Raw genomic sequence first — 27,378 nt, 5'->3', positions numbered from 1 at the left:
TAACTGTTTATCGAACACTTACTCAGAGCTACACTCGGCCAAGGGCTCTGTAAGCACTAATTTCCACAGCTCCCCCATGAGTTAAGGCTTACTTGTCCCCACTCTACAGAAGAGGGAACTGAAGCAAAGAGAGGCTCATGGGGATGAAGTCAGGACCGCAGCTCGGGGCCGCCTGGCCCCCCTCACACCCTCTTCTCTGATCTGGTCCCCGGCTGGCACGTTGGGACTCTGCTAGACAGCTGCTGAGGCCTCCTTGCTCTCGGGGCCGCAGGGTGGCTGGGCCCAGTGCACCCCAGGCCAGAGGAGAAAGGACAGGGCTCTTCTCTGAGATACAGGAGATACAGGCCGGCACTGTTGGCTCCGCCTGGCCCTGAAGGCAGTGGCCCCAGCCCGAGGAGGCAAAGCCACAAGGGCTTGGCTCTCAGCCGTGGGGCGAAGACGGTGGAGGAGCCGGAGCTCCGGTTTGCAGTCCTGCCCGGCATGTCCTGAAGCCTCAAGCACTGGCCTGTCAGGCAGGGGGCAGGAGGGAGCCTACTATGGCCACGGACCAAGGTGACTGCCAAGGTCCAGGGAGGTGACGGCCGGGACCCCCCCCCACCTCCCCCAGGAGACCCATCTGATGGCTCTCCAGCCGGAGACTAAGGCCATGTCACAGGAATCCTTTTAAACCACCAATAAAAGTATTAAACAGAGTTTTTCAAAATATTTAAATAACATACGCCTTTGCCCCCGTTATCGCTCCTCTGAAGTAGCCGTTAAGGCTGTAGGGTGTAGCCCTCTCGAGCCCTGAAGCGCACACACGCGCAGACCGATCCCGCTCTGCATCTCCTTCTGCTACTTGCCTTCCTCAAGGACAGCTCTCCGCGCTGGTTCTTGCATTTCTGCCTCATGCTCTCTCAAGGGCTGCAGAGGCCTCCGAAAGCACAGATGTGCTACAAACTATTCAGCCCTTCCCCACTTGGTGAGTATTCGGATTATTGCCATTTTTTTCTCCCTTACAGACAGTGCTTCTGTAGGCAGCCTCGAACACACATTCCGCAACACACACACCTTTCTCGAGCCCGGATTCCTGGTGGTGGGGAATTGCTAGGTCAGAGGGTGGCTGCCATTTCCTTTTTACGACAGGTGAACCGAACGTGCGCCCCACACCTCAGGAGGGGGGCCCAAGGAGCCAGGGACAAGGACTGTCCCTGCCTCTCCAACCCTCATGCCCTTCTCTTCCCCTTCAGGTACGAGGTGATCTGCCAAAGCTCGGAGCTGGCCAAGGACATCCTGGTGCCCTCCTTCGACCCCAAGAACAGGCACTGTGTGTTTCAAGGTGACCTCCTGCTGTTCAGCTGTGCGGGCGCCCACCCCCGGCACCAGAGGATCTGCCCCTGCCGGGACTTCATCAAGGGCCAGGTGGCTCTCTGTAAAGACTGTCTATAGCAGCCCCTGGCCTGGCCCCACACTCACTCTGTGGGACTAACGGTGGCTCCAACCCCGATGGGACAGGGCCGGGGGGCAGACGTCAAGTCAGTCAGGGGCTCTCGCCAGAGCCAGAAATTGATTTTGGAAGGTTTCGATTTGGTATTGCTCCTCCTGGCTTCTCCCTGGCACAACTTCGTTTTAATTTCTTGAGGAGACTGTGTCACTACAGCTGCCCCAAGGTAGAAAGAAGAGTCTCAAGATTCATTTAAAACAGAACCAGAGGAGGAACGGAGCTTGTCAGAAAGAACTTTCCACGGGAGCATTCCTAAACCCATTCACTTATTTATTTGGGAGGGAGGGAGGGGGAACAGGGGAGGGCCCAGAGGGATTGATCACACTTCTTGCTTCTCTGATTTCCCACTGTTTACTGTCCACCCTCACTGTATTATTACTCCTGTCTCCTTCCGGAAGGAAGCAGGAGGGAGACAGGGTGCACTGTGGGGCCGGTGGCTCGCTTGAGGGCAGCCGCGGGGACCCAGCTCCTCGAAGTGGATGGTGGCAGAACACAAGAAAATCTTGTGTGTGCTTGACAGATGGCAGCTAGAGGACAGGCACCTCCTGGGCGTGGGGGGACATGCCTGTGGTGGTGTCCTGAGAGCCCAGCCAGGGACCAAAGGTGGGGCCACTTTGCAGTGAGAGCTCCTTTCCTCGACCCTCCCCCCCCCGCCCCCCATCACACGCACGCACGCACACACACACACCTTGGCTCTAATTTCTGATGAGCGCTTTAGGAAAGAAATGCAGGATTGGGGAATTGACATTTGCTAGTGTGTAGTAAATCCACCCTCCCTCCAGTGCCACTGGAAGGAGGAAAGTAGAAACATGGGTCATGCTTGTTTACTCCTGAAAAGGGTTATCCGAGCTGGGGTGTGGACAGGCGCGAAGCTGGCCCCTAGGAACCAGAGCTGTGCTCCAGGCAGGTGGGCTTGTGTTCTGTTCCTTCTCATGTCTGATGTCACCAAAGTCCCATCTTAGTGGCCCTGATGTTGCCAGGGGGGAGCAGGGGCAGGCGAGGATGAACGTGGTGTGTGGTCCTGGCCGATCACCTGTGGGTGTGGGTGTGTAGGTGTGTGTCTTGCACGGGATTGGAGTCTGATGCTGGCTCTTCCTTGAGGCTCGAATATTCTGAGGGGGGGTATTCCGAGTTGGCCGTTTGGCCCAGTCAGACTCACTGGATGCCCCTGCTAACCCTGGAGTTCCCAGTCTGTGCCGTGGTGGGAGCTCCCCACCACCATCCGGCCCTGCTTCAGTGCCCTGGCTAGAAGTGTGTGTGCTTGTGCTGTGAAGCCCCTGGCAGCTCCAGGCTGGTGACAGTGAGCTCTTTTCTCCTTCCTGCAGAACATGCCAGTCATGAGCTGTGGTGTGACCCACCCAGCCCTCACTGGTGGTTTTGAGTGCCTTGGCCACCTAGCACCATGCTCCCCCCCTGCAGCTCATGGCTGGGTGGGCCTTCAGGAAGGGAACTAAGTCAGAATCCTGCCTCATGCGGACCACGGGGCCTGTGGAGCCTTTAGGTAAGGGGAGTTAGATGGTGCCCGCTTCTCCATTCTTCCCTGGTGCGTCAGTAGGATCAGATGCACAGCCAGCCGTTTGTTTTTTTTTTTCCTTAGACTCCCAGTGGGGCTCAATTTCACCTCTAATCCCAGAGAGTGAAGGGAGTGAGGAGCAGCAGTTAGGGTCTCCCCCACCCTTCAGGTGGCCCGTGAGCACATGTGACAGGGAGAGTTCTGATAGGGAGACCTGAGCGTGGGCGCAGGGGCCCCTCAAGAACTAGCCGAGAGCACCCTCTGCCTGGGCCCAGCATAGAAGTGCAGTGGGATCTTGGCGATGGGGGGGGGGGTGTCTATCTGAATGTTCCTCCAGGTATCGCAAGGCAATTCCTGCTGCAGGAGAAACTGCCTTCCGTGTTGTTAGGAACTGCTTTTCCCTATGAAAGGGCCTCTGGGTTTCTCCCTAGGTTGTGGGAGTTCCCTTGAGCTCCCAGGGCTGCAATTCCTGGGCCAGGGCCGCCCTCTCCTGGGCTCTTGCGGGAGCTTCCAGAGGAGAGGATGTCATGCAGGCATTGGGCCAGCAGGGGGAGCCTGCGGGCTGAGACCGGATTTCTCTAGCTTGGCCCAATTAACCCATTTTGCAGAGTTGTTTCAATAAGCCGGGGGACTCAGAAAGCAAGGAAGCTGGAAAGCGCGGTTCCGAGAAAGATGCTGCGCCGGTCTGGTGTTCCGGGAGCCGCAGGGATGATTTGTGGCTGTCCTGTTTGCTGAGCTCAGGGCCTCTCCGCTTCCCGGTTCCTCTCTTCTCCATCTGGACTCATGTCTAGCAGTCCCGCAGAGCACTTGCCCGCCCTTGAAGATCCCGGTGGCGCCCCCCGCAGTCCGGTAGTGGCCAGAAGGACCCGAGTTCCACAGGTGTAGCTGCTGCTTCTGGGGCAAACCCGCACTCCAGGTGTCCAGGGCATTATGAGCAGAGGCAGTGACACCCGAATGTATAGCGGCCCCCAGGCCACCACCACCATAGCCCACATCTGGTCAGCGCCCCCACCCCCAAGAGGAAATTGGGGAGGGGGTCTCCATCTGCCCTGTGTGGTAGGGGCACAGTTGCTGGCTGCCCTGGGAGAGGGCTGTGCCTCTCAGAGCGTAGCTGGGAGGCTTTGGTGGTTTTGCCACTGCCAATCTGAGCAGAATCCTAAGCCAGTTTTTAATTGCTGATTTACACAGGGACAGAGATCCTAAGTCAGGATCTGTGTCGTCTTGTGTCATAAGCATACCTTGCCTGTCTTTAAGTTTTTGTCCATTTTCTTTTCCTTAGTAAAATTTGGCCCTCCCCCCCCCCCGTGATCCTAAATTCTTAAACATGAGGGAAATGTACCTAATTTATTAAAAGAGAGAAAGCTTTCCTTTGAACCATAAACTCTTTCAGGAGTGAAAACTCCCAAAAGGGGAAGCACACTTCTTTTAATGCCAGTAAAAACCTCCTTTATTTCATATATGTAATTTGATTTGCACATGTACAAATGGAGACACTCTTTTGCATTTTTGCCTGGATCGAGTTTTCGTCACTTCTTTAGTTTGCTTTTTGTGTGTGTGATTGCTCCATGTTTTGAAATACTAAGAGTGTTTCTTTGATATTTATTGTTTCTCTGATGTGCCTTTTCACATTTTCTTTGGGGTTGGTTTTTAGAATCTGGGTACCATTTAAGGAAGATCACAGATCCCTCCAGCTTGAAGGTAGGACACACCCTTGTGTCACCGAGGATGCTCAGGCTGGGCACCAGAAATACCCTCTCAGGCCCCTAGGCCACAGCATATGTGCTCCTGCACCCCCTTGAGGCCATGAGAACCCCCAGGAGAAGGGCTGGCTTGCTCCCAGGCTGCTCCATGTCTTCGGATCTGAGGACTGCTGGTCGCCAACACGCCAACAGGCCTGTGCCCCCCGCAACTCAGGCACCCGGTGAAGTGTGGCTGGGGCACAGGACCAGTCTTCAGAACACTTGATCTATCATAAAGGGGAAAGACTATGCACCCCTGTTGTTTCCTTAGGGAACACGGGGTTTATTTTAGTAAAGGTGTTAAAACTGTATGCTGTGTACAGGTGGGTTTGTGCTTTTGAGACCAAAGCAGGCCATTCCATTTACCTAGACTGTGTATATAATTGGGACAAGTACCACCCTTTCTCATGCCCCCAAAATCCTTGATTTAAAAAAATATATATATTTTGTTAACGACAGGCTCGGTTGTGTTACCATCCCAAGCCTGGATTACTTTATTTATTTTAAAGTATTTTAATTTCCACATTGGCTTCGTTCTAATCCCATCCATCCCTGTAGGGCTGCAGAGCATCTCCGTGGGAAGAGCTGGATGGACAGAAGTAGATTCTTTAGTGAGGTGGGGATTTCCTAAAGCTGAGGGTGAGTTCTTTCATTCCTGTTGGCTTCAGCAAAAACTGGAAACTTATGTTTTTTAGCAAAAGGCCAAATTAGTTGTAGAGTCTCAGATGCAGAAAAAAATTACCCTAGCTTTTCTTAGCACTTAAGGTTTTTGTGAGGATTCAGTGTTTAGCCGTGTCTGGCACATAGTAAGCCCTCGTAAATGTTAAATATTGTTATTAGCATTTCATAAAATTTGAGAAATAAAGAGCTAAGTAATACCTCCATGAAAATATTCCTCCAAGTTGATGGAATGTAGGAATTTCTGGTTTAGGATGTCCAAGTCCCATGCCCATCCTGCTGGTCGAAATGTTACTGTATCCCTGAATGCACTGACTGATTTGCAAATATGCCTGACTTCAGCCCCAGATGGAACTAGGCTGTAAGAACGTGTAAACTGGAGATGAAAAGGGTGACCCACATGCTGGACCTCACCCCACTGATGTCTTCTGGACCATGCTAGGGTTCTTCTTTGTAGAGCTTTTTGAGCTAGAATTAAAATAAGTTCTCAGACTGTACCCCTTAAATCAAAGTTAACTATATTCCTCTGAAATGCAATAATAAAGACTTTGTGTTTTGTTTAAGGAGAAAGGAATGGCCAGTTGAACTTTGTCATTCCCCCAAGAAGTCCCTTTGCTGTTCCCTGCTGGCCGGGGCCGGCCCCTCCACACTCCAACCCACAGGGATCAGACCCTGGGCTGGTTAGCGGTCACGTTTGTTTTGGTGCCATTCCCCTAAAAGACCCCCCTCCCCCCCCAGGCTGGCTTGGCTAGCCTGAGGACCCCAAGACTATCTGACCACTCAGGTGGAGCTATGGTGGGCACGGGGGTTGGGGGGGGGGTGGGTACAGAGTTTCTTCAGAACTACTCCCAAGAGGCTGCTCAGTGATGTTTTCCCAAATCACCTAAATATCAGTTTGCTTTTTGTTTTATTGGGGTTTTAGCCTTTTTCTTCCCTGTTTGAGAGTTTTATCTTCTGTCTTGCCACTATTCTGGATAGACTGCCGTTGGGAATATGGAGGAATTTGCTGGAGTCTGAATTCTTTAGTGGAATCGATTAGCAGTTTTATATGTTTGTGGGTGTAGGATTGGAATTCGCCTTCTTCAAAGCATCGTTCCCTCTAATCCCTGATTCTGTGGCGCCTTGGGGACCCCCCTAGCAGCTGGTGAGGCATGGTAGAGGGCAGCTGTGTGCTCCTGTGGTGGGGGGAGGGGGTGGCATGTCGGGGGACGGGGGCAGGTGCTCAGACAGGTGGGCAGTGCTGCAGGCCTCAAAAGCCTTGCTGGAACAGCAGGACGGACGGGACCATAGCGTGGCCCGCCACCTCCGCCAAAGCCAAGAAGGAGCAGACCTGGGAAGCATTTTGCTCGCTGTCATGTCCAAGTGTTCCCGGGACGCCAAAGGAGAGGGCGCCATCCTTCCTACTATAGTTGCTGTCACAGCCTTGATGTCCTTACGCTAATGGCCGTTTGCGTGTGTGTCTTCAGACAGCTCCTGGTACAACCGTTTTCTACTGTTCACTTCCGGGGTCATGTAGTGCAGGATTCTGCAAATAAGGTGTCGCTGTCCAAACGTACTGTACCTGCATAGAGAACACTGCTTTGTTTTCCAATGTTGTAGAGAAAACTAGGGAGAACTTTATTTTTCAATAAACTTTTGTTGTGTGACAGGTGGCAGTTGTTTTTGGGGGTCTGGGATGGGTGCAGGGTCACCTACAGAACAAACCCAGCGGCATCCCCCAGTGCCGGCACCCACTGATGACAGGTCACCATTCGCAGACCCCCCTGCGGAGAAACGCTGACGAGAGGGTACGTGTCAGGAGTGGGGAGGGAAAGGTTTTACTCCCGAGTGGCCCTTCCCTTATGTGGCATCCACCAATACTCATTCCAGAACACTCCCCCTGTCCTGCATTCACCTACATGGGAACGGAATTTGAAAGAGGACTGGTAGGCTTATTTTGCGGGGGCGGGGGGGTTGCAGGCAGATGCCCTGGAAAGAAGGAAGGTCACGTCCATGCCCACCCCAAGGGCTTGTCTGAGAATGCTGGAGAGCGATGGCCAGCCTCTTGGAAGCCAGCAGAACTCCTGGCTACTGCCTGGAATGCAGACACCACGCAGTTCCCATCATGCATCTGTGGGACACACATCCCACAAAGTGCCAGAAAAAAACTGGAGTGCTTACATTTGCGGGGGGGGGGGGGCGGGGGCACTACATCATAGCTTCCCCTCCTGAAGTTTCCACGTGTGCTAGACACAGAAAAGAAATATATCAAATCTTGCATTTCCCAGACTAGCTCATACAGTTGACCCTTTTTTCCATGTGACCGATTAACATTACCATGCAACGCTCCTCAAAATGCTGTCCGAGGAAGCCACGCAGGACGCGTCAGATTGAATCAAGGTCAGAGATGAACCACCTCCCCTCAGCGAGCCAAAGACAGCCCCCTAGGAGCGGGGGCATGGAAGGCAGGGGCGAGGCCCGGGGAGCACCATCCTGCAGTCCCAAGCACCACCAAATGAATGTGCAGCCCCCCTTCCCTCGCAGGGCCTGCAGTGCCCATGGGGACAGTCCTTCAGGGTCTCCCCACTCAGCACCCCCCAGGCCCAAGGGACCCCATCCACGGCATCCTTCACACACAACAGAAAACCTGCCCAGGACAGTGAGAACGCGCAAGATAACCTCCCCATACCATACAAAACAGGTGAAGGTCTTTATTGGTCGGACACCGTCGCCTGGACGAGCAGCAGTCCCAGAGGCACAGAATGTTGTGTGCTGGGGGGACACTTGTACAGAATCTATACCTAACGTTACAGAAACAGGGAACATCTCGTTCCTTACAGAGGGGCAAGCCATCTCTAGCAGACGGAGACGTACCGTTACCACTTCACACAGCATAGAGATCTATGCACATATGGGTAGATTATATAATTATTTATTACAAATAAACTGTCGTTTCACATCTCTCAAAAATGGATCCGTTTTTACATGTAGGTTCAGCTTCTGAATGTACAAGAAATGGTCATGTGCTCAGTTCAACCATGCAAAGCTCATACGTGTGTCACTAAGTACTTTAAAAATAGAATGGTCTCCTTTTGGACAAATCTGTTTGTTTAGAGTCAGGATTAGTAAAACAGTATGAAACTAATGAAATACCTTGATAGAAATCAGGAAGTGATCTGTACTGATGGTTCTGGGCATGTCAAGGGGCGAGGGACAAAAGGTATGGTCTTCCCTTAAAATCTGCCAGGAGAGAAGAGACTCTGGAACGGGAGGTGGCGGGGGCCACCGGGGGTCCAGAGGAGGTGGGTCTGGTCAGTTGCTATCCATTTCAGGCTTAGAGCACCACAGAGGAACTTTCTGCCAAGGAGACATCTTATCTTACCCACAAGAACCTTTTTTACTGCAGAAAACAGAAAAGGTCAGTTCTCGCTGGAGGTGGGGAAACCTGTCCCCACTCCTGTGCGCGTTGTCCTAACGCAGTTGACGGGGGGAGGAGTGCAGACTGACCTGCCGGGCAGACCTTGTTCCCATGAACACAAACTTGCCAAAAAAGAAATTGGATGTTCAGTGAAATATTGGCACCATCTGCCTGTGTGGAAACCTCGTGGTCCTGACGGTGTTCGTGCGGAGGCACAGCAGCCGGCTCGGGCCCCACTGGCCACTGTCACTCAAACATCTCGTAGTGGCGGGTCTGCCTCACCCTGGGCACCATGTCGATGAGGAGTCTGCAGGAAGGAAACACAAGTCACCCCCACGTGGACCCCCCACAGCCCTGGGGCTTGAGCGCTTGGGGAAGTAAGCAGAAGGCTTTTTAAAAACTACCATTTATATATACCATAAAATTCAACCTTTTAAAGTAAACAATGTAGTGCGTTTTAGTATATTCATAGGTTGTACAAACCACAACCACCACCTAATTCCAGAACAATCTGTCACCCCAAAAAGACACCCCTTGGCCACCTGCAGTCATTCCCCATCCTCCCCTGCAACCTGCTGATCTACTTTTATTCTCTGCTTTGGCCTCTTCTGGATATTTCCTCTATATGGAATCACCTAACATGTGGCCTTTTCTGACTTGCTGCTTTCATTTGGTACCATGTTTTCGAGGGTCATCCACATTGTGTCCTGAGGCAATACTTCATTCTTCTTAAGCCTGAGGAATACTCTACGGCTCTATCACATTGTTCCATTCGTCAATTTAACAGACTTTTGCCTACCATCAGTAATGTTGCTGTGATCACTCGTGCATGAGTCATTACGTGGATGTGTGTTTTCATTTCTCCGGAGTAGACACCAAAGGAGTGACACCTGCTGGGTCAAGTGGGAACTCCCAACATCGAACACAGTGAGGAACTACTCAGGGGTCTCCACAGCAGCTGTCCCGTTGTACATTCCCACCAGCAACGTATGAGGGTTCTCCTTTCCCCCCATCCTGGCCACCCCTGATTGTCCATCTTTCTTACTATAGCTATCCTCTTGGGAGGCAGGGAGCGCTTTAACAGTTAAAAAACTCGGTGCCTTTCAAAAAGGGCTCTCTCGAAGGCCGACCCCAGCCTGGATGCTGGAGCAGAGTCAGTGATGTCTGCACAGTGCTTCTTCAATGAGAGGACACAGGCTGGGTTTATCCTCAAGTGTGACCCTTCTGCAGTGACTCGTCCCTTTGGGAGAAAAGTCTCTAAGTGGGGTCTGGCGGAGTGGTGCTGCTGGGCCGTGCCCTGCTGGAGCATCCCAGGTGGCAGGAGGAGCTTGACCTGTGAGGACACCACACAAACGTGCCTCCCCAGTGTGTCATCATGATCCTCGTTAGAGAGGAAGGGGCACAAAGCTTCACGCACAAAAGGAAGACCACAGAGTGAGTAAAAGACTGCCCACCTCAAAAACACCGGGCCCCTGCTGGGGGCGTTTCTAGTCCCCTGGCCTCACCCAGGCTCAGAGGGGTCACAGGGGCAAAGTGTGACGGTCAGGAGTGGCAAATGGAGCATTCATGGTCCCTGGGGGAGCAAGGACAAAAGAACTTACTTGACCCCGTAGGCAAATATGGTGAGGCCGATCAGCACACCTATGCTGCCGTCCAGGTACCAGACCGCCGCGTTATGTTTGAACACCTCCGCACTCAGAAGAATGGAGAAGCCCATCACGCCGCCCACGAGGGAGTTAAACCCTGGAGAAAGAGCAAGGAGAGGCTGAGGGCAGGGCCAGGAGAACTTTCTTAGCCACCAGTGAGACTCCCCCCATGCCAGGCGTGCCTCCACATGCCAGGCTCCCATCCCTGCTGAGCCTGCAGGGTCCGGGACGGCGTCTGCACATGGGAGACAATCAAGTCGCCAAGGACGACTTGAATGTCGGCAGGGCCAAGGACCGAGCCGGGATCTTCTCAACGCTGTGAAGTCCAATTATGATCCCAGTTGGCCGGTGAGAGCACTAGGTCGAGCAGAGTGACATGAAACACCATGACTGAAGGTGACACAGATTGAGGGTGGGGCTGAAGACTCTCCCTGCACCCCCAATCCTTTGCCTCCAGAGCCTCCCATCAGCTGAGGATTTTCACTCTCCAGGAAAGGAAATGCTAAGTCTAGACGGGGGCAGAAAAGGCAATCGAAACAGGACTGGCGCGAAGAGGTACTGAGCAGCTCTCCGTTCACACAGGGCACCTCAGTGGGCTCCCCACTTCATTTGACCTTTGACCTCTGAGTTTTCAAAAGCCAGGTGGGAAAGAACAGCTTGGGATGGCTTCTGGGGGCCCACCGGGTGTGAGCCGCAAGAGTCCTCGCCTGCCCCCAGCACCAAGGCGGCCCGGAGAGACGCTCGGGGTCCACGCACCTCCCCCGCAACAGGCCCCCCTGCAGTTCTGGGGCAGCTACACCTGCTCCCCTCCAAGGTGTTGGTGCCGGCTTCAAGCACGAGGCCTGGGACAGAGCCACCTCACGTTCGTACGTGGGGGGCTGGACGCCTAGGAATGAGGTTCTAGGTGAAGAGCAGGGGAGGGTGGCATCGAGTGAAGCCTGGGTCCGACCCCTTTCTTGGGACCCAGGGTTGGACTCTGATACGCTGCTCCCCAATAACAGGAAGCAGCTGGACCTGAGCCAGCAAGGACCAATGGCCTCTGTCTGGGACCCTCCTCTCTTCCCTCAAGGCTGTCCTCTTCCCACGCCAGCTCTCAGCTGATGCCATGACAAGGACCTGCTTAGAGCACGTAGGTGGAGAAAATACGACCTCATCTTCCCCACACCAAACCCCCCCCCCCCCCGCAGCGCTGTTCCTGCCTATAGCCAACTCCTTCACCTCTGTTCCTGGAATTCGGTTCCCGCTCTTGAGGCATCCCCCGGGAGAAACCGTACTTCCCCCCTCCCCGACCTTCAGTCTCTTCCCTGGACCTCCTGGCACCCCCTCCACAACCCTGGCTCTGCCGCCCTTCACGCATCTCCTGCAAGAGCTGTCTCCCTGTGCACCTCCCACTCTCCTCACCCCTCCCACAATGGTGCCACCGCCCTGAGGTCATCAGTGACCAAGCTGCCACCTGCCCGGGTTCATAACCTGCGCTCCTCTTCGCATCGCTGGCCGTCCTTGCTCCACTCCAGCCGTCCCGTCCCTGTCTCCACTGCTGGGTCCTCGTCTCCCCTGGGGGTTCCCCTGCACAGTGGCGGGAACTCCTCCTCCACCACCCCTGCCTCTGCCCTCCCCCGGGTGAGTGCCTGCCCTCCCCACCCCAGGATCTCTCAACTTGCTCTTCGGCCTGACCTCTCTGCTGAGCTGAAGACCCACTCAAAAGCATCTCGAACTGAACATGTTCAAAGGAAAAATCTCAATTTCTGCCCCCAAACGCCTCACCCTCTCACGACCTTCTCTGTAAATGCTGCTACCATCCACCTAGCTGCCGAGGCCAAAAAAAATCGAACAGCCCGTCCCTGACATCTCTCACACCCAAAATGTCACCAATCCCAAGCTAAACCGTCTGTCAAGAGATCTTATCAGCTGTTGCCTCCCAAACTCCGTGTGCCTCTCACCACCCAACCCCAGGGCACCTGCCCCTTGACTGCACCCCTGTAACAGCCTCTCACCACCTTCCCTACCCCCTGCCCACATCTCCCCCCACCCCCCCGCCCAGACAGCAGCTGAAGGCCTCCAAGAGAAAAGTTGCTCAATTTTGGGTCACATCCCAACTCTTCAAGGCTGACCTGAGCTGCGGGGAGCCGCCCCTCCTGCCTCTCCCGCATCACGCACTGACCCTCCCGTCCACTGCACTCCCAGCACACCCCACCTGCCGCCGCCACCCCCGGCCTCCCCGCGGCCTCGAGACTCACCGCCCACCCCCGTCAGCCCGCACCGCTCCCCCCGGGGTCTCCCACGCTGCCTCCTTCCCAGGCTGAACCCTCAGAGCCCTGCAACTCAAGCACACCCTACCTTCTCATTCTTGCTGTTGTTTCTTCCCCAGAGCTCTTCGCTTCCTAACGTGGTATTTTTACCCTTCTTCTTTTTACAAACATCTCTTTCTTCCCCGCTGGAGACATAAGCTTAAGGACAGGGCTTTTGTGTCTCTCGTTGTATTCCAAGTCCCAGAACGGGCTGGCACTTCTCAGGAGCTCAGTGGATGACCACATTAATGAATGAATTAATAGATGGAGGGAAGGCGGGAAGGAGGGCCTGGAACATGGCTTCGGCTGTGCTAAGAGGGCTCCTACTTAGTGGCGGCTGGGCTGAGCTGACCCGAGAGAGAGGAAGCCACCCCTGCCGGGCTCCGGGAGCCTCCCAGCCCAGGCAGGGTCTGTGGCCGGGGCCCTGGAGAGACTGCCTCTGAGGGAGGAGGTTTAGAGCCGTTCACTCCTCAAGTCCAGGCTGGAGCCCGACGCTCCCTGGAAAGTCAACCTCCCCACTCCCTTCTCAAGGCTGCCCAATTTCACCTGGGTAACAGTGGTAGGGACTGGGCAAGGCAGACACCTCCACCTTCCTTCCATCTGGGGGCCACATCCTCCACTGGCCAGCCCAGGGAACCTCGGGGAGAGGGAGACCAGGACTTGCTGGGAGCCGAGAGCTAGTGTGACCTCTCCCCGCGCTCCCGTGTCTAGCTGGGCCATCCTAAGAGCTTGCCCTAGGTGCCCCGGAGGCAGCAGGAGAACAGAAGAGAGGCAGAGCGGTGACCTTGGCTTCACCGGAGATGTGTCCCACCAGCTCCAAGTCCCAGGTCCAAATCTCCACTTCCACCTCTAATGGTGGAGGCGAGGGACAGGTGGGTTTCCCACCCCGTGTTGCCTCCTGGCTTCCCCTTGCCCGAGTGGCCCCTGTGTGGTGGCTTTCTGTGGCTTCTCCATGCTCACCTAGCTCTGGACAAGGAAGAAATGGGCTCAGCATCCCTTCAATCACCACTCTCCATGCAGCTCTGGAGCAGACTCTTCTAAAGCCTGTGTTTTAAAAGCATCATGGCCCACCGGCAGCCTTTTGTCACCGCCATGGAAAGCTCTGCACCGGCTGAGTCCCTCCCCGGCCCCGATGTGCAGAACACACTGGCCCTTTCTCCCTCTCTGATGACCCATGGTTTCGTCCTCTGCAATCCCATCCTCGGTTCTGCCTCCACACCTCCCCCAGGAGGGGAACAGCAGGTCCTGAGAAGCGGGGGCCATATCTCCCTCCTGTCTCCTGATCTGTCAGGATCCCCCCTTCCCCTGTCCCATTTTGAGAAGCTCGCATTTACCCTCTTGCCTCTGGCAGTCTCTTGAGTCTTCCTGTCTTTTTTAATACATGGAATCAGGACAGTCCTCTTAAAACAACAACAACAAAGGCTCTGCAGCACACAGCTTTTCTCAGAAGGCCACCAAAAGCACCGGCAGAGTCCATTACTCTGTCCCAGGCTCCCTGGGCTGGAGTTTACATCTTGGGCATTCTCAGCATCGGGGGAATTTTAGAACCAAGGGGAAGACAAGGGGGAGCTGGCCACTGCCCGAGGGCAGACTGGAATCATTTGCTCCCTGCTCCTTCTTTATCAGGGGCACGGGGAGGGGGGGCGTGTGGGGGGGGGGGCCTGGAGCCCCCCAGAGAAGGAGAAGCCCGTGGAGCTGAGAGAGGCTGCAGAGAGCAGGTGAGAGTCCCCCTGCCCTCCACTAGATGTCCGCTCAGTTCCAGCAAGTCACCCTGCTCCGCAGAGCCCACCCCCTGCACGCAGCTAGTTCCCGGGAGGAGCTCCCACTAGCTGGCCCCACTCACCTTTGCCGGTGACGGAGCCTGACACAGGTAGCTTCACCTCTCGTAAGCCTGCGCAGGAACGCAGGACAAGCACCCAGGGGCTAGGGGACGATTCTCTCTCTGCCGTGCCACGCCCTTCAGAATGGACAGCCTTCCCAGCCAGTCGTCCCACAGGAATCCCGAGCTCACAGCCCTGCACCCCAGACCTCCCATCTTCACCTCCGCAGCACACAAAGTGCTGTGGGTCACACACTTCTGGGTGCTAACCGCCCCCCCGCAGCCTCACAGCTTTTTCTTGTCCCCTTGGTTAAAACCAGAGCTGTTGTAAAGAGTAAATGCTATTGTCGGTTTAGGAACGCAGTATCCTGTGAGAGGCTCTCCTGATTAAAGGCTCTCCCGGTCTGGCCTTAAGGACTAGGGAAGGATCTGTGTAATTAAGCACATTCATTTTATGCAGAAAGTTCTGATTGAAGTTCTTCATGTGCTGGAAAAAACGATCCCAACCTTTTGGGGTTTCAGAACTTGAGGGAATGAGGACAGTGGGCCCAGCGCCCCACCCCTCCCCCCGCCAGATTTCCATCTGTCGCTGCAGGCTGCTCTGGAGCCCAGCTGCTGGCTCCTGGTTCGAAACTTCCCCTGGGACCTCTCCACAATCCCCCTCTGTCCGATTGGCACTCTTCACTTGTGCAAAATCATTCTGCCTTAAATAACAGCCAGCTTCGGCCTAGTGCTGACAGCAAAAATCGCATGTTGACCGAATATTCAAAGCAACAAAACCAAGTTAGACAAGATTTACCACACTGCACGGCACAGAGTGGGAGTGTCTGGAATTTGCCCACACCTGCTGTCCCACTTTCCCTGAAGGTCTTCTTTCCGGCTGTAAGGACACAGTCCAGTGACAAAGGATCTGGTGGAGTCAGGCTAACCAGCTTCATGCACAGCTCCCGCGCGTGGGAAGGGCCACTGCCCCAGGTGATGGATAAGGCCTGCCCTCCCTCCCTGCATGGGAAGCAGTTTGCCGAACTTGCTTCCCTCCTGGAGAGAGTCTTGCCCCCAGCCCCGGGGCCAGACCATGAGAGGGGCACGCCCGGGGCGGCAGCCACAAGGGATGCCCTCCAGAGCCAGCCCCTCTGAAGACCCCCGACGTTAAAGATAGGCATGGCTCCTGAAGCCCATCCCGCCCTCACCTCGCAAAGGAGGGAAGGAGCAAGAGGAGATAGCTACACACGGTTCCCTCCATCTGCTCATCAATGCAGGGGTAAAACTGGGAGCCCAGACAACACACTTAGCAGGAGGCTGTAATTAGCGCTGCATGGTCGGCTGGCACTCCCACCAAGCAGGGGACTGTGGAGCTTGCTGACCCCCCGGGGGTCCCTAATGGGTAACAGGCTTGGGGATGGGGTACCCTGCTGCCTTTATGCTTTGCAATAGTGCTGTCTGTCCTGTGTCTGTCTCTCTCATCAGCCTCCAGGGACAATTCAACCCCGAGCCCTGCCCGTTTTACAAATAGTGCTGCCACGTCCTCAAGTCTCCCCCATCCTCCACCCCTCTGCCCTCACTCTGTGCAGGCCACCACCCGCCACCCCCGCGGCTCCCCACACTTCTCCCGCCTCAGCTCTCCTTCCCTCTGCTCTGTCTCCCCCCCTTGACGGCCACAGGGCTCTTTAGAAAACATCGATCATGTCACCATGTGTTCAATATTTAAGAAAACATCCAGAATCCTACCGTGGACCCGATGTCTGGCAGGATCTGCCATGCCCCCTCATCCCACGTGCCCCTCCGATACCCCAGACTCTCTCCCACCACGACCCCCAGGATAGGTCCCCCACTTTCTGCCTGTGGGTGGAACAGTTTCCACTCAAACCCTCCACTTCCCTTTCTCAAGAGCCCTCCCTGGTTCAAGACTGTGATGGAAACACTGCTTGTGTGTAGCTGGTTTTGTGTGTGAGGATTATAGAGTCAGAAGTGAAGCTATTCATTAGGGCGCCTGGGTGGCTCAGTCGGTTAAGCGTCTGCCTTCGGCTCAGGTCATGGTCCCAGGGTTCTGGGATCGAGCCCCGCATCGGGCTCCCTGCTCGGCAGGGAGCCTGCTTCTCCCTCTGCCTGCCGTCCCCCCTGCTTGTGCTCTCTGACACATAAATAAAACCTTTAGGAAAAAAAAGTTATTCATTAAAAAAACCAACTTATCATCACGGTCTTCTCCGCACACCACATAAAATGGGAGGAGGTGAGAAGGACACGGAAGCCTGAACAGAAGCTTAATATCTGGAATATCTAACAGGAAGTAAGACTGCAGTCAAGGCGGGGGGGGCCCTTGTTCTGGACCCGACGCTCATGGTGGGAGGGGCGGGTCTGACTGCTGGGTCCACACCCAGGCCTCTGCGGCCGGGGGGCGGGGGGGGCACCTCCTGGGTCTCCACTGCAGTCAAAGGAACAGATAAGATGTGGACGCTCTGCAGGCCAGGGGGCTTGGTGTCTTCAGGGCCTAAAGCAAGGCTGAAAGAGCAGCCCCTGGGGAGTACTCACGGCTGGGGGCCCGGAGAGCTGTGCTGAGGGTGCAGCCTCCCCCAGGCCTGCCCTCCCGGGCCCTCGGGTCCCAGGGAAGGAGACACGGAGCCGCCGCTGGAGAAGCCACAGGCCAGCCAGGCCCTGGCAGAGCCGTGTCCCTCAGAGCGACGGAACGAGACCTCGAAGGGAGCTGGAGAACCCACATGCGGACGCCTGGCTAATGCCGCCCGGCCTGCGGCTCCCAGCCGAGCGCGCCCTGGACTGCCCACCCCCAAGTACAGGAGAACTCCAAGTCCAAAGGAGGCATTTCCTTTCCCAGGTTAAAAAACACCAGACCACAAAGATCACGGGGAATGAACACTCCTCCTCAGATTCTGGGTCTGTCCCCGGAGGGGAAAGGGCACCCATTCGGGCCAGGGTGTGACGGGACCATATGCTAGGCGCAGCTTAGTGCAGTCCGCCTGGAAAGCCACGGTGTCTCGGTGGGTGGCAGAGCCCTCAGAAGATGCACAGGCCGTGGCCTCGGGCATGCGCGCAGCGTTCTCACACAACAGAACCCCAGGCTCTTTAGACCTGGCTCTGGGAGAGAGCAGTTCATTTATACCAGAGGGGCTACCTAAGTGGCAAATGCACTTCTGGCGACCAGGCAGGAGGCTGCCCAGCGATGGGGCAGAAACCTGAAAGAGGTGGTTCGGATTCTGCTGGCCCCGTGCTCCTGCAGCACCGTGCTGTCCCAGCAGCAAACCTAGGAGCTGATGCCGGCTGGGTCCTGCCCTCCCCCGGCCTGCCCCTGCCCTGGGGTCCACCTGGGAGCTTGAGAAGCCAGGCGGGGCCTCCCGTGGCTTAAAAGCAGAGCAGGGAAGAGGACGGCTCAGTCCCAGTCGCCAACCCTTTTACTGTCTTAAACAGCTTTTGCGCTTAAAAAGCTTCGGTTCCATACGGGCAAATGGCGTCCACGGCCCCGGGCAGCCCTGCCTTGTTAGGGCAGAAGCCACCAGCAGGCGCTGCAGGAAGTGGCATTTGAGGAAGGTTGGAGAAGCCGGTGGTCAAAAGGTCACATAGGAGCGCGAGACACTGCAGGGTCCGTCTCCCCTGGACCCTGTGACGCTGTGTCCTGGCCTCTTGGGTTGGCCAAGGAGGCAGCACCCAATCTCAGCGTGCACCGCCTAGCCTGGGGCAATGGTATAATTGTGGCTTCCTGGACTCCACCTCCAACTCCCAGAATCAGAATCTTTAGGGGGTCAGGCTCTGGGATCTGTATTTTTAACAAACACCACAGGCTGGGGAGCCCTGATCCACCCTGTTTTAGAGGTCAGAGTGGAGGTGATTCATGAAATCTATTAAATTCCCAGGGTACAAGACATCTGCCCTGATATGGGAACCCTGAGAATCATTAAACAGCGTGGGGAGAGGAGGATAGTGAGGAACAGACTCCAAATTGTTGAGCTGTTCTGCAGGACAAGCAACTGAATAGCATCTTCCCTCACTGTGAGCTCAGCCCCCCAGAGGTCAGGCACACTGGCCTTACTCACCATCTGTTATGAGTGCTCTGCTGGTCAGAACCTTCCCCAGCATAAACTTCAACACAGCCAGGATGCTGCAAAGGATCCCACTTAAAATGGAGACGCTGAACAGGAAATCGTCCTAGGAGAGAAAATTCCAGATTTCAACAGTTCACCTCCCGCTAGAACAGATTATCTGCAAACCACTTGCCTTAAAGATCAGGTTTGTTCAAATGCAGTGACCCAAAGGGGTACATACACCCCAATGTTTATAGCAGCAATGTCCACAATAGCCAAACTATGGAAAGAGCCAAGATTTCCATCAACAGATGAATGGATAAAGATGATGTGGTATATATATACAATGGAATATTATGCAGCCATAAAAAAACGAAATCTTGCCATTTGCAATGATGTGGATGGAACTAGAGGGTATTATGCTAAGTGAAATAAGTCAATCAGAGAAAGACAAGTATCATATGATCTCATTGATACGAGCAATTCTTGATCTCAGGAAACAAACTGAGGGTTGCTGGAGTGGTGGGGGGTGGGAGGGATGGGGTTGGCTGGGGATCAACACTGGGGAGGGTATGTGCTATGGTGAGCGCTGTGAGTCGTGTAAGACTGATGAATCACAGACCTGTACCTCTGAAACAAATAATACATTATATGTTAAAAAAAAAAAGAAGAAGAAGAAGAAGATAGTAGGAAGGGAAAAATAAAGGGGGGGGGAATCGGAGGGGGAGCCGAACCATGAGAGACTATGGACTGAGAAATAAACTGAGGGTTTTAGAGGGGAGGGGGTGGGGGGGATGGGTTAGCCTGGTGATGGGTATTAAAGAGGGCACGTACTGCACGGAGCACTGGGTGTTATACACAAACAATGAGTCATGGAACACTAAATCAAAAACTAATGATGTAATGTATGGTGACTAATATAATAAAATAAAAAAAAAAAAGACCCGCTTTGTTCCCTGAACAAATAATCAGTTGGGTATGCTGCCACCAGGTGGGAGTATCTTGCTTGTTCTCATAGGTCAGTTACTTACCTGTGTCACTGGGAATTGGAAAATATGATCAAAAACAGATAATCCAGATTTATATTCCCTTAGACACTAAGTATTCCTTTTCCTGTAGGAGATGCCCCTTCACATTCTTCTGCCAAAATGTTTGGCAATCACTGATCAGTAACGTAATTGGGTGGAATGCTAAAAACAGTGCATGCTATATGCAATTTTTCATAAATAATTCAAAAAGCAGTTGGAGAATACAGGAACACATAAGTACACCACTGGACTAAGAACACTTCAACACAGAGCCTACTGAACTGGCCACAGGGTCGATCATGGCTGATGCTACTTATAACCATGTTTTTTCCTTAAATTCAAACAAAGGCAATAAGAAGTTCAAATTTAGCCTTAAAGGTGCAGAAAAGGCATCTAAAAATAAAGTCTGCTATTGACGTTATCTTAGCACTTCCTATAAGTTTTTACCTTAACTTTGCAAGAAAATGAATGAGTCACACACGCAAAAGCCAGCACCACCATCTCATGACATTAGGGCCCACCACGCTCCTCAGCTTGGAGCCCCCGTGCATCGCTCCCATGAGACACGGCCTCCAGATTCTCTCCAATATTAAAATGCAACTTCCAGCAGAAATCGGATAAAGCATCACATATACAAAAGAAGACAGACTCCTTAAGCATCTTATTACCCAAATTCACTAACCTAGTGCCAGAAAGCTAGGAAAAAGGAAGATAGTCTGTTTTCCTGGCTTCAAAAACTGAACAAAATCATTTGAAAAATCACCTCCCCAGAAACAGATATCTGCAAAGCATCAGAGCATCTCCCCCAGAATACTGATCAGTGGTGGTTGGTCTTAACATATGTCCCCAGATCCTTTGCTAATCCTTCTTCTAGGAGGGGCAGCTGAATTCCCTCCTCCCTGAGTGTGGGCTGGGCTCGTGATGGGTATCTAACAAGTAGGGTATGGTAAGGGTAAAATAGTAACTTTGCAGGGGAGAAGCCTGGCAAGTGATCTAAGCCAGGTAATCAAGATTAACAGGACCATTAATGAGTTATGCCGATATCATGTGCTTCCTGATATGACGTGACATGACGAGAACAGGCCTTGGTGTTCTTCTACCCAAAAATCCATAACCTCATCTGAATCTTGAAAAAACACCAAATGAACCCACATGGAGGGACAGTCTACAAAATACCTGAGGAGTACTCTTCACACATGTCAAGGTCATGAACGATAAGGAACAACCAAGAAACTGTGGCAGATTGGAAACTATGGAGACAGAGGACTAAATGCAACATGGTGTCCTGGACTGGATCCTGGAATGGAAAAAGGATATTAAGTGGAAAACCTGGCAAAACTGGAATGGAGCCTGGAGTTTTAGTAATAGCCTAGTAATCTTGGAGTTTGGGCAAATGTGCCCTGATTATCTATATGAGATGTTAATGTCAGGGGAGGCTGGATGAAAGATATACGGGAAATCCCTGTAATGTCTTTGTGACTCTTTTATCTAAAATTTCAAATTTTAAAGTTCTTTAAAATAATCACCTCCCTGAATTTTATTATTATTACTACTATTCTTATTATCATTTTCACCTCCTCAAATTATCAGTAAGGACTATGCCAAACCTAGCCTCTTGGCAGATCCCAAGTCCCTGCTGTGCATAAGTGACAAAGCAGGGTCCGTGAGGGGTAGGGGTAGGGGTGAAGGTGGGCAAGGATCTCCAAATCACAACTCCCTTTGTGCAGGGACTCCCTCTAATCATGAATGTTGGCACCCACAGGATATAATGCAATGTATCAACACAGACCCAGTTGCTGACAGGATTCAGAAAGCCTAAGTTGGGAGACTGACACGGTCAAGCACTTTGAGACTCCAAGTTCAGAGACTGAATTCTTGCTTTGCTCAACCCCCATACCTGAAGCCTTTCTGATTCCATTCAGTCTGTTGGCAAAGCCCTCATCCCTAAATTCCCAGATGTAGAGAGAGTCTGTGTTCACCCCATCTAAGTCCCAAGGAGCTGGGGTACCCCTATGCATCTTGAGAATAGCCACTATGGCTTTAGCAGTCTGGGTCTGCTCTCCCAGGAAGCTCACTACTGGACAGGGGGCTTGGCTGAAGGGCAGTGATGCACCAGCAGACCTTTGCTCACATCTGGAGCATTGCTTACTGGGGAAACAGACCAGAGCACTCGAATCTCAATTCTCTCTTCCGGGGGCGGGGGGGGGGGGGGGGGGGGGGGAGGGCGGTGATACCTGCAGCCCCTGGCAAGCAAATACTGTGCAGTCAATGTAGCAATTTGTGTTAAAGGGGCCCAAGCACTTGATCCATGCACTAACTTATTCCAGCAAACAGCCACACTAAGCGCTAATGGCAAGCCCCAAAGTATGCCAAGCACTCCTATAAAAGAAACGTCAGGAACTGATTACCTAGAAAGAAGTATGCACAGTGCAATGTAAAGAAATATAAGAAAAACTGTCAGTGGGACCCACACCGGCTCGTCAAGGCTTCTACTTCAGACCACCCACACCAGTGAGGCTACACCAGTGAGGGTCAAATGCAGTTCCAGTCCATCTCCGGGGCTCCCGTTGTCTTTGCTCTGCTTCACTCTATGCCATTTCTGTCCTTCCAGGCAGCCCTGCTGACTTCAGGGACAAGAGCCTGCCAGATGCTTCTTCTGCAGCCCCCACCAGCCTATAAAGTCTCATCCCTGCAATCAACAATAAAGCCCTATTCTCTACCATTTAGAGAGGTTCCAGTTCTCTGCTTGAACCTGAAATACCACCTCAGAAGGATGCTTCAAACCGCTTAAAACGGTGCCTGCCTGCTGAAGAAGGCCATCAAGAAGACCTGACCACCGGCTAACCTGCGAGCTGGACCGGGCAACTGGAGGATCCCCATCCCCCAATCTGTCCTTGGAATGTGAGTTCCACTTGCCTTCCTCACTCCCGGAAGCTGCCCCCAGGATACAGCCTTGAAAGAGAAATGTGCCGTGGGGGCTCTCTGGACTGGGGTATATGACTGAACCCAGTTAAAACCTCTACCTAAATGTTCAAGACTGGGTAGACAGGATTGTGGAAATCTACTCATCTTGTGGCCAGCCAAGGCAAGCCTCATATATAAGTTCACTTGCTCATAAAACCTACCACCTACCAATCCGAAGTCGTCTTCCTCCTTCTTCCATCTCCTCCTGCCCTCCACATATGGGGGCCAGTTTCAGGTCACACCTGGGAAGCCCCAAGGAGCTTGCAAACTAACAATTGGTGAGCCAGGCAGGAAGGAGGCATCCGCACGAGTTGGCCATCAACCTCTATGTGGGGAGGAGGGGCCCATATATTAGATGCTTGTGGACTATTATGAGACAACAGGGGTGATGCTTTAACACATCTGTGTGAGATCTGTGCACAGCACACTGCAGCTCAGAAGAGAACAAAGGGTGCCACGGTGAGCTGGCCTCTACTGTGTTGGGCTGGCCACTGAGGCCCCACTAGAGGCTGCAGCTCGGGTGCCGGAGTTGGAGGAAGAGCTGAGGGTACAGAAGGACGGATGGTGGTCTGATGCTCTGCCGGCTTCGGGGCTGGCCGACAAGGTGGGGGAGCAGGATCATCAGCTGGAGACCTCAGCGTGCCCTTCTGCAAAGCTAGGAGGGGTGCAAGGGATCTTGGATGAAGATCTGGGCACCTGCGACAAAGCCTGGTCAGGATGCTAAGCGGTGGGATCTCTGGGAAAGTGAAGAGAATGCAGAGGGGGATTTGGTGGTGATTGGTGAGGAAACAGACCAAAGAGCCCCATGCCATCAACCTTTAATAGAAGGGAAATTTTTAAATAGCAATTAAACAAAACCCTCCTCGGAGAAAACTTGCCTTCTTTCTCTGTGCCTTTAAGTTGTAAATTGTATCATGCCTTTGAAATGTAAGCACCCCAGGAGATAACCACGAGACTGCCCACAGAGACTGAGGAGGAAAAGGAGAAAAGGAGGAAAGAGGATTTTTAAATAGAGACTGCTAGAGGAGCTTCTTTGCCCAATATCTAGTCCTCAGCCTCCATAAGATTACTCATCAAGGGCTCAAGTTTTAGAATGCAAGGTATGGGGTCTCTATTTGTGTCTGTATGTTTATGTGTGTCTATGGATCTATGGTTCTATCTTATGTGTGTGTGATGTTTTTATACCTCCAGAGGGCATTGCCGAACTTATTCTGTAAAATGAGCCCTATTTAATTAGCTTAAGGTTAAAACAAGCTTTAATATCAAACATGTATGTATGTAAAACTAAAACATAATTTTCTTTCATCTGCTTAAAGGACAAAGTTTTCTTGGACTATTGGTCTTTTTTTTTTAATTAGTTTTTTTAAAGATTTTATTTATTTATTATTTGAGAGAGAGAGCGTGAGAGGGGGGAGGGTCAGAGGGAGAAGCAGACAACCTGCTGAGCAGGGAGCCCGATGTGGGACTCGATCCCGGGACTCCAGGATCATGACCTGAGCTGAAGGCAGTTGCTTAACCAACTGAGCCACCCAGGCGCCCCTATTGGTCTTCTTTTTGATGAGATTATAAAAGGTTTTTCTTTACCTTTTAAGTAATCTGCCCAGAAAACAAAGATTAAGTAATCTGTGTTTTGTCAAAATAACTTCCTGTGCTTGTTATCTTTATCAGGCCTTTGATTACTTAACAAAATTGAGTTTCTATTAATAGGGGTATGTTTTTCACAACTCTGTAACTTTCTGTATTTGCCCTTGAAGTCTTTAATTATCACTTTGATTAAATGGATAACTAAGTATTATTTCACAGTGACCTGTGAACCTATTTAATCAAGTGTTTTTAAACATTTGGATATTTTTGACAAGCTTCCCAAGAATCAAATTTTCAATCAAGTCTTCACCATGAACCAACTTTGGAATTTTCCAGAGAGACCCCAGACTATCTCAAAAGATGTGTTCTCTTTCCTTATGAAAGGAAGATGTTGAACTAATTAGGCTTATTTGGTAGGTTAAATTTCATGGGAAGCATTGTCAAATATGAATGATGCTAAACTTTCTTTAGAGCCCATTTATTTGAAATCCCTAAAAACATGGTAAGTCCTGGTAAAACGCTATTAGTCATAATTTTAAAATGTATGTCACAGAAATAACCAAATTCTCTTATTAATTAGATTATAAGGAACTCTCTTCAAATCTTTAACCATCTTTAACCAATGTTTTAAGTCTTTTGTCATTTACAGACAGTTTTATTCTGATGCTTTGGCAAGAAGTGTTCCTCCAAAAGTGCTTCATCGTCAAGGAGATTCAAGGAAAAGATTTTGCTTAGTAAAGGTTTCTGATAACTAAGATCAATTTGCCTTCATGTGGAAGGGACAATAATGAAAGTTTCAAGTATCCCCCAAGGCCACCTGCATAGCCCCACAATGTGTTGTGGACCTGTCCCTGTGTCTTCCTTCCCCACATCAGTAAAATGGGCCCATGACATCAATGATACAATGTTAACATGTAAAGACCGCCTTTGCTACAGGACACTGTGCAGGCTTTGCTGGAGTATCTGTAAGGGGAAAAAAAAAAATGGGCAGCGAACCCACAGAATATTCAAGGCCAAGGTGTTGCAATAAGGTTTAGGGACTTGTTTGGTCAGATAAGATGCTCATTGTCCCAGAAGCCGTGATTGGTACGGGGCAAACCTATTCATCCCTTAGGAGGGCGAAGGAGATGCAAGCCTTGGTAGGGATTTGGGTTTGTAGAGGACTTATATTCCCCACCTGGCATAATGCCCCTGTCTTTTATACCACCTGGTAAAGAAAGGGCACTTATGGGTAGGGACTAGAGCAGCAAGCTACCTTTGAGAAGGCAAGAATATCAATGAGGCAAATTAAAGCTCTGTGCTTCTCCCAAACAGGGCTACCATTTGAGTTAGGTGTGTCTATGACTCCAGAAGGTAGGAGTCAGACACTGTGGTGAGACAACAAAGCAGAGAGTGACCCTAGGATTTTAGTCCTGGCTTGGGAAGGGGACAAAACCTGATATACCCACAGAGCAACAGCTCCTAACACAGTGCATAGCATTCCTCCAGATGGAGCCTCTTGGGAAGGAATGAACCACAGCAGCCACTAGGCTGCTGAGAGCTATTCATGAACCCTAGCTATGAACTGTTGGCATTGACAGCAGGCTGTCCTAAAGAAATTAACCCTATGGCTTAGACAATGAGAAGCCAAGGGATGGATGATTCACAAGTGGGCCCCTGTAGGGTCAGGATGTACAGAAGGACATTTGGGTCTGCCTGCAAGAGCCTGAGGCAGTCCTCGCTAATAAAGCATTGGATACCCCTGGCAATGAAGAAGCTGATGCCCTGGAAGAGACAGACAGACAGACAGACAGACAGACAGATAGGGAGGGAGGGAGGGAGGGAGAAAGGAAGAAAGGAAGCAAGCTGATGCCTTATTTCAGAACAAACCTCAGCAACTGACCATTTAATAGATACAGAAGACTGGGTATATGGAGAGTGGCCACTACAATGCCCAGATGAGGTGGCATATTGCCAAGGATGCCAGATTGCACTTGAAATACAGGGACTTGGTTAATGCTCGAAGCATGTCACACGTGTTCTCAACACCCAAGGCAACTGCCAAAGGAGTCTGAGGCCAATCACCAGAGCTTCTGACTGGTGAGGGTGGCAAACTGATTATACTGGTCCCCTCCCACTGCGTGAGGGTTCTAAATATGCCCTGTGGTTTATGTGGACACTGACCTGCCCTAAGCTTTCCCAGGTCACTGTGCAAACCAAGCTGCCACCATTAGGGGCTTTAAAAAGCTGAGTATCATGTATAGACACCCTTGTTGAACAAACAGTGATGCGGGGGTCACATTTCAAAGGTAATGATGTACAAGACGAGGCAAAAGAATATGACATGGAATGCAGGTTCCCTAGAACCCAAAAGCAGCAGTTGGTAGAAAGGAAAAATAGAATATTAAAGCAGCAGATTAAATTACTAACAAGTAAAACTACTTTGACGGGGTGGACTGAAGTAGTGTCCCAGGCTTTCATACATTTAAGTGATCAACCAGGAGGGTCTGTGACCCAATACACCAGACCGGGGATCCCTGCCAGTGCCCCCAACATCATAAACGTACGGAAACTTCAGTCAACAGCCAACGCCCTCTCACTGTGGATCAGCATGCTGTGCTGCTGAGAACACCAAGCCCTATCAAGCCAGGGAAAGGAGTTATCTACTGGAATTTGGAATGGAATGTCCCGCCAAAATGGGTGAATTACTTCAAACTCCCGGATAAGGGGGAATTAATCTCCACTGGGATCACATTGCCCTGATGCACACTGGACCTGGTGAAATGCACTACCTGGAATGAACACAAGCCACTGAAAGAGGGGAGAAGGTGCGGGTCCTGACCTGCCATATCCTGCCCCCAGTCCATCCATCTCCTCAGGTCTGACAGTGCTGCCCCCCACCAGCCAACACACATAGTAATGTACAACCAGGTCAACTTTTGTTTTCTGTTTTTTTTTTAAGATTTATTTATTTATGTTAGAGAGAGCATGACCAGAAGGGGCAAAGGGAAAGGAAGAGAGAGTCTCAAGTAGACTCTATGCTGAGCACAGAGCCCGATGTGGGGCTCGATCTCACAACCCTGAGATCAAATTGAGCATTTAACCAACTGTGCCACCCAGGCACCCCAATCAGGTCAAGTTTCTAAAGTTGTCAACCTCCCGGGCCACCTGGGTGGCTCAGTTGGTTAAGTGTCTGCCTTCGGCTCAGGTCATGATCTCAGGGTCCTGG

General features: G+C 52.0%; 2 protein-coding genes across 6 annotated transcripts in view; one reads left to right on the top strand and one right to left on the bottom strand.

The window, feature by feature from the left end:
• Nucleotides 1–7,059, top strand: part of MGAT5 (alpha-1,6-mannosylglycoprotein 6-beta-N-acetylglucosaminyltransferase) — a 327,769-nt gene extending 320,710 nt beyond the window's left edge. For all 4 annotated transcript variants that reach the window (XM_073884745.1, XM_073884749.1, XM_025857052.2 and 1 more), the window contains one exon: nucleotides 1,230–7,059. In XM_073884745.1, the coding sequence (XP_073740846.1) occupies nucleotides 1,230–1,428 (199 nt within the window). In that variant the 3' untranslated portion in view covers nucleotides 1,429–7,059. The remainder of the gene's footprint in view (nucleotides 1–1,229) is intronic.
• A 1,249-nt stretch (nucleotides 7,060–8,308) lies between these two features.
• The window catches only part of TMEM163 (transmembrane protein 163), a 215,342-nt gene continuing 196,272 nt past the window's right edge, over nucleotides 8,309–27,378 (bottom strand). For both annotated transcript variants that reach the window (XM_073884724.1, XM_025857036.2), the window contains 3 exons: nucleotides 18,607–18,718; nucleotides 10,412–10,553; nucleotides 8,309–9,117 (listed from right to left, as the gene is read on the bottom strand). In XM_073884724.1, coding sequence (XP_073740825.1) covers nucleotides 9,057–9,117; nucleotides 10,412–10,553; nucleotides 18,607–18,718 — 315 coding nt within the window. In that variant the 3' untranslated portion in view covers nucleotides 8,309–9,056. The remainder of the gene's footprint in view (nucleotides 9,118–10,411; nucleotides 10,554–18,606; nucleotides 18,719–27,378) is intronic.

This window comes from Callorhinus ursinus, unplaced genomic scaffold, assembly GCF_003265705.2.
Source record: "Callorhinus ursinus isolate GAN/ISIS: 27379988/994484 unplaced genomic scaffold, GSC_fseal_2.0 scaffold2, whole genome shotgun sequence".
NCBI classification, from domain to species: Eukaryota; Metazoa; Chordata; class Mammalia; order Carnivora; family Otariidae; genus Callorhinus; species Callorhinus ursinus.
The sequence above is the reverse complement of the archived record's forward strand: the minus strand, read 5'-3'. Positions and strand labels throughout refer to the sequence as shown.